This window comes from Bombyx mandarina, chromosome 11 (genome assembly GCF_030267445.1).
Source record: "Bombyx mandarina strain Sakado chromosome 11, ASM3026744v2".
Lineage (NCBI taxonomy): Eukaryota > Metazoa > Arthropoda > Insecta > Lepidoptera > Bombycidae > Bombyx > Bombyx mandarina.
Genome location: NC_143218.1, coordinates 11,970,263 through 11,984,132, shown reverse-complemented (window position 1 = coordinate 11,984,132; position 13,870 = coordinate 11,970,263). Strand labels below are relative to the sequence as shown.

General features: G+C 36.0%; 1 protein-coding gene across 1 annotated transcript in view; it reads right to left on the bottom strand.

The window, feature by feature from the left end:
* Positions 1-13,870, bottom strand: part of Msr-110 (DUF3736 domain-containing protein Msr-110) — a 66,642-nt gene that overhangs the window by 43,674 nt on the left and 9,098 nt on the right. The window contains exons 3-4 of the mRNA XM_028183182.2: positions 4,740-4,904; positions 1,516-1,685 (exon numbers count right to left, since the gene is read on the bottom strand). Coding sequence (XP_028038983.2) covers positions 1,516-1,685; positions 4,740-4,904 — 335 coding nt within the window. The remainder of the gene's footprint in view (positions 1-1,515; positions 1,686-4,739; positions 4,905-13,870) is intronic.

The following is a 13,870-nucleotide window of genomic DNA, read 5'->3' as shown; positions in this document are numbered from 1 at the left end:
TGAATTTAAAATGTAATCGTAAAGTAATTTCAAGGCTTTGATAAATTTTATTGTTCTTGGTGACAGGACTTTCTCGTATTATTTTTTTTGGTATAATTAAGTAAATATTAAAGTATTTATTACGATTTCGTATTCGATGTATTCTTTTGTACTTCGTATCCGTTTCCTCAAATTATAGACAGAGTTTTTTTCTTCTTCATGAGATGAAATAGTTTCATAAAAATATTTACTACAAATATCATAAACCTTTGGAATAAAATGAGTTTAAAAAGTAACTGTTCGTTTTACACGATCTACGTTTTATTTATGTACAAATGTATATATCATTCATGCAAGTATGTCGCTAAACAGATTATGATTTATCCGCAAAACGCTTCGCAATACCGTGATTAATGTCTACCCACTTCAAAAGAGGGTACCCACAAAAAATTGCCTTTGAAGTGTATTTATTGTGCTTGTAGAGACGTAAAGCTGATGAAAATTGTTCGACAGGTTTTATGTTATAATACAGTATTACGTAAGTTACTCCGATTCTCTTCCTTGTGTCGTTATATATAAGGATTTAGGACGGAGCGCTGTCGGTACACCTCTCAGAGGAATTAAGTCCGCGAGGACGGCAAAAGTGGCTTAGGGAAAAGTTAGAATGTTTCCCGATGACGAATACAACGAAATATATACGAATCAGTAAAACAAACATCACAAAATAACATTACCAACTTAATATCTTCACGAAATTATGGACGGTTTGAATGTCGTTTTCTTAGACCATAAATTGGATTCGACCATAAATTGGGTTCGACGTCTAATATGTTTCCACGTAACACTTACTTAAAACAAATTTTTGGAGCATACATTTTATTGTCTTGTTTCCTTTAACATAAATATATCCTTTACTTTGTTCTGCTGATGTATTATCTAAAATGTCTAGGTCACATCCGTTATAAATTTGCTAAACTAATTCAAATATATTGATAATTTTTCGTATGAACATTTTAATAAGCTTGAAACTCCACTAATGCATAAATCCGAACTTGGTGACCAACCGAGCAGTAAAGCAAAACTTAAGTACTACTTATGGTTAATTACTTGGAAAACATTTTTTACTGTTCTGGGTATTTTTTTTGCCTTTGTTGGCAGGCGAGCAAACGACCCCCCCCCCCGTTGGTAAGTGGTCGCGTCCCTCATGGACGTCAGCAATGACAGAGGCAGAGCCAAGGCTCTGCCTACCATTAAGTACTCTCCGCAAGCCTCGTTTGAAGAAGGACATGTCATAGCGCTTGGAAAACAACGTGGAGGGGAGTTCATTCCAAAGCCGGATGGTACGTGGCAAAAAAGATCTTTGGAAACGCACTGTCGATGAACGCAGTGGTTCCAGATAATATGGATGAACTCTGCTCAGAGTATACGCTGCTGCTATGTATTATTTAAGGAGATATAATATCGTTCCTGAGCAGACGCTACACCGCAGTCTCGTGTACCTAAATATATCGTAATTACTAATGATGACACGCTTACTTTTGGTTGTTTGCTAAGAAAGCGCCCGCCAACTCATCAAGGTCAAACTGAATAGGCAATTTGAACATCGGTCTGATCGCTTCAAGTTCGTCGTCTTCTTCAGCAGAACTGTCCGACTCAGGACTCTCATCACTCGAGTTTGGTGAGTCATTCTTATCGTCGTCAATTTTCTGAAAACGCAAGAAAGAATCAATTTATTTTGTTAGTTAACATTATATAAGGATGTCCAGTATGTAAATTAGATTAAATTTGTAATATACATTTTTTCCCCCAGAAATTCTATTAAAATTGTATATTATCTTAAACAAGACGAAAATTATATGAATAATCAAATCCAAGTTACAATGAGGTGACTCACAGTCACGGATTACTAAAATCGTAAACGTGGAACCCTCACCCCCCAAATATTGGATCTTACGGATATGGTAGCTTCGCTTGGTACCGACCTGCATCAAATTGGAAGGAACGCGATACTGTCAAGTGTGTGAAAAATACTAACTGCAGCAATTCTTTGATATAGAGTAGGACGAGTTAGACAACGCATTACCACTTTGGTCTTAATCTGTCCTATCGAGCCGCGGGCAAGTATAGGGAGTAATTCAGGGCTATTTCTACGTAGTCTACGGATCGACAAGATACCTTATAATAAACGTTTCACATCAATACCCATATGACCAATGAGGCGATCAAATGAAGGGCACATTAGTGCCATGCTCGCTCTGGTTTAGTACAAAAGCAACTGAAGCGGTAGAAATACTCGCTCGTCGACTATTGCTAGTACTGATCAAGCGAAATATCCCAAAGCTACATTTGACACATTTGGATGGGCATCGAACAACCAGAGAACCGATAATCACGCTTCAGCTCTTACTTTAAGGTATGTCCCACGGATTATTTGTTATGATTTCGGAGCACCGTCATTAGAAGAATGCCGCGACATCTAAAGCTTTATTCAAGTCTGCTACAACGAATATCGGTCGAAAGGTTTTAAGCAACTTGATTTAAGTGTGGCCCTACCTCAGCGTCTAAAACGCAGTGATGGTTCTGGTGACTTCCTTCCCACCTGTTAAAATCTACGAAACTTCATACAATCATGTAGAGGAAGAATGAACAATCATGCATATATAGCATGTGTAAGATTGTGGTATAAATTAAATATATTCACTGGTCTTAAGTCAAGTCAATGGATGAACAGAAACATTTAGGATGATGTCACCTAACCTTACGCAAACAATACGGGGACCTACCGTCAAAAATATAAAAGTGCCTGGTAAATTTTGGACATATTGATGGAATTTTTTTAACGAAGATTGATTACAATAATAATGGCATTTAATGTTTAAGGATGTGTTCAACATCTCTACATATTATATCTTGATACATTTTATTAGGTTATTTAATCAGTTCTTTATTACATAGAAAAAATCATGATGCTTTAGTAAGTAGTAAATGCAATCTTACAACATTATTTACAAAAAGGCCTCGATGGTTTGGTAACCGCACGAAGCTGCGTGCCGCGAGTGCCGTAACCCGTGTGACGAGTGCTCAGATGAAGGTACCGACATCAACAAAAATATTTACGCAACCATCCAGCTTTACTGACTCGTGACCAAAATAAACCTAAACCAGTTTCTATTTATGTTTAACGATCGAAGAGCCATATACAAACGTGGATAAATACTATAGTTTTAAATCTTAATCTTCTTATTTTCGTAGTACTAGCGGTAGGCAGAATTGTTTGCTCATTTTTTTTTCCTGCCTACTCTAGTGATCACGAGGAATCATACTAGATTCACCGAACCAGTAGGTGAGCTAACGGGGCTCTAACCTTGCGAATTTGCTAACACTAGCCCCAGCAGGAGCAGTGCTTCGCAAAATCTGTCACCGGATCGGAATCGCGACCCACTCAGAAGATCCGGCGAGAAACTCAGTGGGCTGTGTCTGAGGCTTAGTTTGCTTGCCAAACTCTTCATTGTAAGCGACGGGTTCGACGAGAACGGTGACCGGTGCTTGAGGTGTATGCTCACACAAGTCGGTACCATTATCCCTACGTATTTCCACTATATCTATTAGTAAAATTTTATTAAGAATTCTCATTCGTCTCAAGACAGTCAACATTCACATCTTTGTGTGCAAACAAGCATACCGCCCTCCTAGTGGTGAACGGTTACTTATGGAACACAGTGATACCAGGGGTACAGCTGAGTCGCTTCCTACCACTGAGTACACTCCGCAAACCTAGTTTGTAGATTGACGTGATGGGCCGTGTCGTCCATCAAACAATGGCCATTAAAATATGAGAGCCCATAATTTGCATATCGCCAGCTTACAGCTTATGCGTTATATGGCCTGCAAATGCAGCTCTTATTTGTCTCGTTCTGTACTGTTTGTTCAATACAATGGATTCGGACATCCTGCGGGAGACAATGCGCCCACGCACTATTGTTCCACTGCCCCCCGTTTGTAAATAATGTCAGTATTTCGATACATCCATCAACGAATTTTAATCGTCCTACGACTATGCAAATCAGACCTCGATAAAAACTCTGAGAAGCATTTACCGTTAGATTCGAAGGCTATATTTACACTATACTCATATTTTTTTTCGGACCTGTGCTGATAGCCTTGAGAGGCTATTTCAGCTTCTCCTTGACGTGTAGGTGAGCTCACGGGGCTCAAACCGGAGTGTTGCTAACACTGGCCCTAGTAAGAGCAGTGCTTCGCAGAATCTACCACCGGACCGGAAACGCGACCCACTGAGAAGATCCAGCGTGAAACTCACTCGGTCTATGGGTTAAACTATATTCGTACAACGTTACTCAGTTAAATTTGACTTAAGACAATCTGATTGAATCGTTGAAATCATTTTCAATAAAATTATTGACATATACCGTATGCAAATTAAATAATTTGCTTTCACGTAATGCAATATCGCAGTGCCATATGCAGTCACTGGCACCAGTTCGACGAGTGAAAGCTGCCCGACGTCGCCACTTGCACAAATATAACTCAAACAACTATTGTTGATCGCAGTCAAACACAATAATAATGATATGTTCATTATTGCTTTCAAAACGGTTAAAAGAAAAAGTTGATTATTAATAGCTTTACTTTAAATTATATATTATGTTCATCACGAAAATAATTGTATTTCCACAAGCGTATAACGAAACTTTTGCGTCAACAATAAAGAAAACTTGCTTTAACTACATTATGACAAGTACCTGCAATTTGTCTTCGTTTATTTTGGACTCGGCATGGTTGAGTGCGTCGTCTTTGAAGAGACTGGGTCGTGAAGATGACGGCTGGCTCGTCTCAGGTGACACTGAAGACAGCGTGGGCGGTACTCCATGCAAAGCGTGGGCATTTGCTAGTGGCAAAGGCTCATCCTGTAAACAATAACTCAATAAGTAACTATACTGAGACCTTAGAACTTATATCTCAAGGTGGGTGGCGCATTTACGTTGTAGATGTCTATGGGCTCCAGTAACCACTTAACACCAGGTGGGCTGTGAGCTCGTCCACCCATCTAAGCAATAAAAAAAATTTGAAAGCAATGCATCTATCGTTCAAACATCCGTAATAATAAAATGTAAATCAAGTGATTTTTATGCCAAAAATTTGTTATAAGCACAAACTCGTTTCTCTAGTTTATACAGTTAAAAAATATGATATAAATGTTGACAAGTTGTTTATTAGCCATTAAAAATTTCAAATTCGTCACAAGGCTCATCTATAACAACTAACACGCATAGCACGATCTTGATATTCAATACATTATAAAATAAATATCATTTAAAATCATCTTATTGGCTTTGATTCTTCTATGTCACAGCCTTGAAGTCGTTGAAAGGCTCAAATGTATGTATAATGTAGTCTTTCGGCATAATATCACTAAATTGTTTAAACGACTTTCAAATAAGTTTTATAAACTTCTTCGGCTAAAATGTAGTCTCTGAAGGTTTTTGTTTTTTCTTTTTGTATTCGTGGGCTCAAATTACTGTGCCTGACGACGTGTGAGTAACAAAAAAGCTCAAGATAAATAACGAGAATTTAAAAGATACAATAAAGTATTATTTTGATAAGGTATACAAAGTTTTTTGTTTCGATATCTCCGTTTTATAAAACAACCAAGACGTTGTGTTTACCTAAGTGATTCGTCTAGTAAAGTATGTTATTTCCTTAGAAAAGTCACAAGCAAACGTCGATCTCCATTTGGACTACGACGCCGTGACGCCGCGCCGTTCACTTTAGTGCAGAACCATCAAAGTGCTCATCGCAAAATGGCGGATGCCTTTGCTTGGAGTCAGTCTCTTACGTAATGCATGTAGGTATATATATACATACAGTCGTGTGTAACGAAGGCTGTATTTATCTTAGTACCTTCTAGTTGCCTACGCGGACGCTAAAGTTTGTCATTGTTCGTGGCTAATGCCTTGTTCTCATTGGATAATCACGGACATTAAACGACAATCATACAAACTAAAAAAAGACACGTCGTTCATTATAAAAAGTGCAAGGTTACCGGTACAGCGACGGACTGACGTTGGAAGCGCTGATTAAAGCCTTTGTTACAGTAACGTGTCCTCCACAATAGTTTTAATTAGTAAGTGCCGACGATGTTTCTTCCGAGAATCATTTTATTCGACTACAACCAGTTTTTTTTTTATTGCCCTTGTAGGTAGACGAAAGTGCATACGGCCCATCTGATAGTGAGTGGTTACCGTCGCCCATGGACTTCAGCAATGCCAAGGGCAGAGCCAAGCCGCTGCCTACCGCTTAATACTCTCCACAAGTCTCTTTTAAAAAAGGACATGTCATAGGGCTCGGGAAACACCATGGAGGGGAGCTCATTCCATCGCCGGATGGTACGTGGCAAAAAAGACCTCTGGAAACGCACTGTCGAAGAACGCAGCGGTTCCGATGACGGGAGGTGCGATGATAAAAAGGAGATGAGGGGATCATCTCAAACAACTCCTCAGAGCACTCCCCATGGAACATACGGTACAAAATACAGAGGGAACCGAAGTCCCTCCGCAGACCCAAAGGTTTTTACCTTTTACGACATTTATAAAGATATAAGGAACGACCTACGTAAGATTCTCTGATATTTGGCATTTCCATATTCGTATCTAGAATATTTGAGTGTGTGATATAATGTAAGCCCAAACGGTATAGAGATCACGCCTATTTCTAAAGTAAAATAATCATGGGCTCCGTTTTAACACCAGTTTTACAAGCATAGTTGAGTTTCAGTCTCAAAATGCAGAACAACAACCGTGCAGAACTTAGAACAGACCCTTCGACTAATCAGTCACATCTTCGCAAAATTATATTATCATTCCAAGGTTTATTAAAAACAAAAATAAACTAATCTGGGAAACGTCATGCTCAAGTCAATGACAAAAAATCAGTCGAATTTCAAGAACAACAAAATGATTTCTCGTTTATCGCTTGCGTTATTTAGGGCTGATTAAAGTAATCCAGTTACTTCTTTTGGAGTTGATAAAATATGGACTAGCATACCGTTCAGCTCGTGTTAAATGGTTATCAAAACCCACAAAGAATCTAAATGGCGGCACCGATCTTTAAATATGAGATTTAAGTCTAAATTTTACCACGTAAACAAGTAGTAGTATGTGCTGTAGTGTTTACTGGTTGTTGGAGCTCTTGTGAGTCCACACGGATAGGTATCACCACCCCGCCTATTTCTGCCGTGAAGCAGTAATGCGTTTCGGTTTGAAGGGTGGGGTAGCCGTTGTAACTATACTGAGACCTTAGAACTAATATCTCAAGGTGGGTGGCGCATTTACGTTGTAGATGTCTATGGGTTCCAGTAACCACTTAACACCGTGAGCTTGTCCACTGATTTAAGCAATAAAAAAATAATTAAAAAATGCGTCTCGGTTTGAAGGGTGGGACAGCCGTTGTAACAATACAACTTATATCCCAAGATGGGTGGCGCATTAACGTTGTAGATGTCTATGGGCTCCAGTAACCACTTAACACCAGGTGGGCTGTGAGCTCGTCCACCCATCTAAGCAATAGAAAAAAAATGTGCGTGCTTGCTTAAAATTGAATTAAATTTGTACTTCGGCATACCGGCGGCATATCGGCGGCACCGCTTGGTACGAGTACACCGTGTCTTATCCTTTAGGCCACGATGACTTCCAAAGACCTTCAGAGCCGTGACTACACTTCACCTCGAAGATAGCTTTAGTTAATTCCATGTGTACGAGAAAAAACAGCAATCGACAAAACTAAATATGGTCTTTTAGGCGCGGTAATGAACACGGCAAATGTATGCTACGCTGTCAACTATCTGAAGGCAGCGGAGCGCGAAATACTTGCGACCGCAACTGATAGAAAACGACGATTACGTCGCAAATCATTGTCGCTTTGTGCACTACGCCCACGGCACTTTTACTGGATTTACGAAACATTTTAAACATTTTAACAATCGTTCTTACCTTCTACGTGGAACGTTGCGTGATAACGGGGAAATTATACCTCAAACACAAGAAGCAATCATCTATGGGCAAATTACATGTGAATGCCTAAACCAAAATTGCATGTTTGTTACAATATTATCTTGCGCACTAGTTTTGAAGTAAATACTTATTTCACACGAAATCGAATTGTGGTCGCATGCATTGTGTGCATGATTGCCAAACGTGCCTACTGAATACTTGTTCTATTACGACCGAAAGATAACGGATATAATTGTTAATACCTCAACCTATACTTTTGACTTTGCTGGGTATAAAACATGGTGTTACCGTTTAAACAGCTTATTATTTGTTATATTCTATTTATCTAATAGAATTTAAGCTAAAACGTTGTGAAAATACCCATAAAACTCAGTAATCAAACTTTAATTATATTCCATTGCAAGCCTGTGAAATCGCATTAGAAATTATTGAATTCCAAACGAAAACTAATATGGATAAAATTTAACACGCCTTTAAAGATATTAAATTACATTCACGCTTACGATCAGATACAGAGTTATTACTAGACGGTGCATATAAATAAATTCCATGTTGTTACGAGAAAGTTGCAGTTTGAATAATGAAAGCCGGTAATTACAAAACATGGAGTAAATTTGGTACAAAATAGTAATAAAATAAACAATATTTTAACGAATGAAGCTTATCTAAATTTATGACTCCAATGCAATGAAATGTGTAAATTTAAGTGGCAATAGTTTGGTCGACATTCATTTCTAAGAAAAAAATTAATCAACCGTAGACTTCGTGTAAAACTAAAAATGTATGAGCCATAATCGAATTTTCATCTTTTTTATTTATGTATTGCTTAGATGGGACGAGCTCATGGCTCACCCGGTTTCAAATTGTTACCGAAGCCCATCGACTTCAACAAACAAAGTAAATGCCGCCACCGACCTTACGACCTTCCAAGTCTCAGTTTTAGAGCACAACGGCTGCTCAACCCTTTAGGCCCAAGCGCATTACTGCTTCACGGCAGAAATATGCAGAGTGGTGGTACCTATCCGTGCGGACTTACAAGACACCCTAACACAAGTAAGTATATCTTGAGAATTTGTCAGCTTAATCTATTACCGGTGGTATTATAATTACTGGTGGTAGGACCTCTTGTGACTCCGTAAGGGTAGGTACCACCACCCTGCCTATCTCTGCCGTGAAGCAGTAATGCGTTTCGGTTTGAAAGGTGGGCAACCGTTGAAACTATACCGAAACCTTAGAACTTATATCTCAAGGTGGGTGGCACATTTACGTTGTAGATGTCTATAGGCTCCAGTAACCACTTAACACCAGGTGGGCTGTGAGCTCGTCCGCCCATCTAAGCAATAAAAAAAATAAAAAACTGGTACCTTTAGACGAGGTCATCTTCTCGAAAAACGACCTTCCTATCTTTAATAGTGTTCACCAAATTTACATATCTAATGCTAAACATCTTAACATCAGATGACAAAACTGTGAAGTAAATACAGAATGTTATAGCCGTTTCATTAATGTTGGTGAATCCTAAAATGATTAGTTTTACTAAAAATATCACTCTCGAAGTTTTATAGTATTATGTGTATTCCATGTCTTCCACAGTACACGCAATGTATCACAATTAAAAATGAGCTGACGCGTGGGATCAACGCTTTTGAGAAAACGTGGGCGTCCAACTTCCTTAGCGTTCCGTATTTCCGGGCGTTTAAATATTATATTTCCAAAGTACCTAATAAATATATCTGTTTAGTTTTGTAATGTATTCCGTTTACTTTGGACCAATAAATTTTAGTGGCTTGCTGAGAAGATTCCAATACATTGCCGCGCTGAGGCTATATGTACATTGTAAATTTATGTAAATATTTTATACTTAGTTAGCGTAGTACTATGTTAATTGTAATCAATTTATAACAGCTACACACACCAATTAAAAATACTATATTTTTTAAGCTCTGAAATTTTAAATTAGTATTTATTAAACATTTCGTTAAGAATTTAAAAATGTAATTTTTAATATTGAGTGTCGAAATATATACAATGAACTTTGTAATAAGATTCCCTCAACAGCGCTAATTAGTTAAGGTTATATACTTGTTTACAGACTAATTATTATAGATATTCGACTAGATATTCACAAGAAACCCGAGTGTTCTGTTAAGATTAACAACTACAAATTGAAATCTACGAATACACTGAGATTGAATTAGATTTTACTGAATAATTAGTTGTATGATTGATGATGTACCATTGCAATTTAATTATCAGTAACCTAACGCAAAAGCGACTATATATTCTCGCTTGATTTATAAGAAAGCACTTACAGAAATTTCTATTCTGCATTTAATTCTAGTCTAAACTCGTAACCTAAGCATTAGTTTGTATTATTCACCAAGTGTTTAATAACAATAATAAAAACTGACTACCAATGTAAAAATAAAAAATCGTAATTTTTATCTTTTTTGTAACAATAAAATATACTCCACATGTGACCTTCATAATACATATTCACCTAAAATTATTGCATTCTACATACACATGTTTAGATACACACATGTAAACAGATATTCTCGTTTAAAAATTAGCGACCACCGATGCATGAAGAATCTTAATTAGTGTAATATAGTAAGATGTTATCACATGACAGCGCCAGTGGGACGACGCGACGGAAGCACAGAGATCGGCGTGGAGCTCTCTTGTGCGGAAAATCGTTTGTTTCCGCTCAATACTAAACGTGGTCATACACGCCAACATTATTTTGTACACCTAAACTTTCCATGGAAATATTTATCGCCGACTAGCTGACCCGGCAGACTTCGTAGCGCCTCAATCGATAAAATATAAAAGACCTAAAGTTTTGTCTATACTAATATTATAAAGAGGAAAGATTTGTTTGTTTGTTTGTTTCGAATAGGCTGCGAAACTACTGGACCGATTTGAAAAATTATTTTTCCATTAGAAGCCGACATTGTCCCTGATGAACATAGGCTACTTTTTTAAATTTTTTTGTTTAATTTTTTTTTTGTTTCATGTGTGTTTTAATGTTTCCGAAGCGAAGCGAGGGCGGGTCGCTAGTATAAAATAAACTTAAAACAAACAAAAAGAATCTGTCCGACAGGGGACAAATCAAAGGGAAAACAAAATTGTTATTTTTATTTCATTCCGACCATTTTCATATTTTATCTACCTTTTAAACCTTCTCTGGACTTCCACAAATAATTCAAGACCAAAATTAGCCAAATCGGTCCAACCGTTCTCGAGTTTTAGCGAGACTAACGAACAGCAATTCATTTTTATATATATAGATAGAAGATAGATTCGCGGGTTCGAATCCCGCCAAGGGAAGATATTTGTATGATAAATATAAATGTCTTTTCCAGGGTTATGGATGTATATTAAATATATGTATGTGTATAATAAAAATCTTACATTTATATCCATTATCTGATACCTGTAACACAAGTTCTTTACGAACTTATCACGGGACCAGTTAACGTGGCGTGATTGTTAGTAAAATAAATAAAAAATAAAATAGATAAAAGATAATCACAACACAGACAGGTGTATTAAGAATCAAAACAGTACTTCTTAAAAGTATTATGTATTTTCATCCTAAACTAAGTCACACATTTCCTTTAACGGTTTATCTTATCCAATTCTTCAATTGACTTATTATAAATTTTTTACACGTATATAATAATCTCTATACAAATTTCTATAGATATATTATATGCAAATCCATTATTATACGTACGACGAAACATCACTCATAAACGGCTCAACCGACATCGTAAATTTCTTTCTATTATTATTAAATTAAATTTAATTAAATAATTAAATTTATTAAATGAAATTTAATTAAATAATTAAATTTATTTAATAATTTATATAATAAATAAATTCCATGTCACGGTTGCTTTTGCAAATAAAAAACTGACTGCCAATAATTAGTGTTCAACAGTTATTGATTCATTTCTTAGTGTTTAAAAGGAAATTTTAATTCTCATCCAAATATGCTATGTTTCTTTGCTTGTCCTCTGCAATACTTTTACTTGTGTTTTTCGCTTTGTATTTTTAATGGATGTAGGTAGTGACCATTAGAATTAAGTGAGGCGTCTTGGGTCAGAATTAACCTCAACAGTCCACAGACCGGCAGCAGGATAACTCCCAGACCGTGTCTCTGGTACGGACATGATAGGGTAAAGTTAGAAACTGTTATGGGGTTGAACAAAAAAGTACTTAGATTTTCTTTTCTTTTTTATAAACTAAGTTAGTCATGACATACCTGTTTAAAACGTTATAATTATATTCATTTCAATTCAAACAGCAAACGTCAACATCACGCAGTAAATACATTATGGTAATTAATTTGAGTTAATGTAACAATGTAGATTGTGTTAGAAAACTAATTTGCAAAACAGAATTTTTATTGAGAAAAACGTTACTGATAAGTAAATAACAAGACATATATATGTATATTTTATTCATGACCGCGTTTCGCAAATTTAAGTTCGGTCTTCGAATTGATAATTAAATAAACCCACAATATTGTTATGCAAACTTAATTCTATATAATTCTGAGGAATTTTGTAGAACATAAAGTGATCTGAATGTTTTTAAAATACCATTATTCTACGAAAGTAAAACATGATATCTTTAACTCGTTATAATTCAAGTATATAATCTTAGAGAGATAGTTTCGTACAAAAACACGTTCAAAATTGTAACATAAAACGAATCGATGTGTAAGTGAGCGCCATGTAATTATTCTCGCTGACACGCACACAAAGACAAAAATAATGTTCTCGTAACAACAAATTGAGTTTTTCTAAAAAGTAGGGAATTCCAAATTGAAAGAATTCGAAGTAACATAAGACGTCAATTTTTTGCTTTAAGACTGGAACTGTTTAGATGTTCTGACAACTACAGAAAGTTATAATTAGTTGTAATCTATACTAATATTGTAAAGGGGAAAGATTTATATTTTTGTATGTTTGTAACGAATGAACTCAAAAACTACTGGACCAATTTCAAAAATTCAGTTATCACTAAAATGCTACATTATCCCTGAGTAATATTTATAATATTAGAGTAAGCATATTACTTCTATGTGTATAATATTTAGAGTGCAAACGTTTATTATTATTAATACGTAGGCTGTTCCGTACTTTGTTTGTATTGTAAATCTCTTATAAAAATTTATGCCTATGTTAAATACGATGTAAACTAAGAGATAATTCTTCAAACATTGTTGTACAGTACACCGATATGACAACAGTGACAAATTTCCATGAAAATGTACGCCAAACACTACTTAATTACATATCATGTTATTTAGTTAAACATATTACGGATGGCCATATGTGAAAAACAAATTCGACCTTCTATGGTAGGACCACAAATCGTACCAATTACGAATTGTTACGAAACAATTAAACAGTTTCAATTTTCAAAGTTTTCATTGTAAGAGCAATGAATGAAGTAATAAACAGGCTATGAACGTGTTAATTTTCAATACAATCGGTCACGGCTCGCGACTCAAGGACTGAGCGCCTTCAATGTTTATACATTCCAACTCAATGTTGCCGAAAACATTACCGATACACTCTTATATGTATTACGCATTACGTATTATAACATTGATTATTATAACTTTATATTTTAACAGTTGGCAATCCAAAAGGATTCAGGGTTTGGAAATAACCTTTTTTTTCTTAGACATTCTTAGCAATGAAATACAAAATACAAAAATTTGTCGCACTACATAGTCGTGATTGAGATCATTCTGAGTTGTCTCTAGTTTATCATATGGTCATTGTATTGATCATAAAGGTCATCAAAATCATCTAATAAATTTAATATACATATACGCTCGT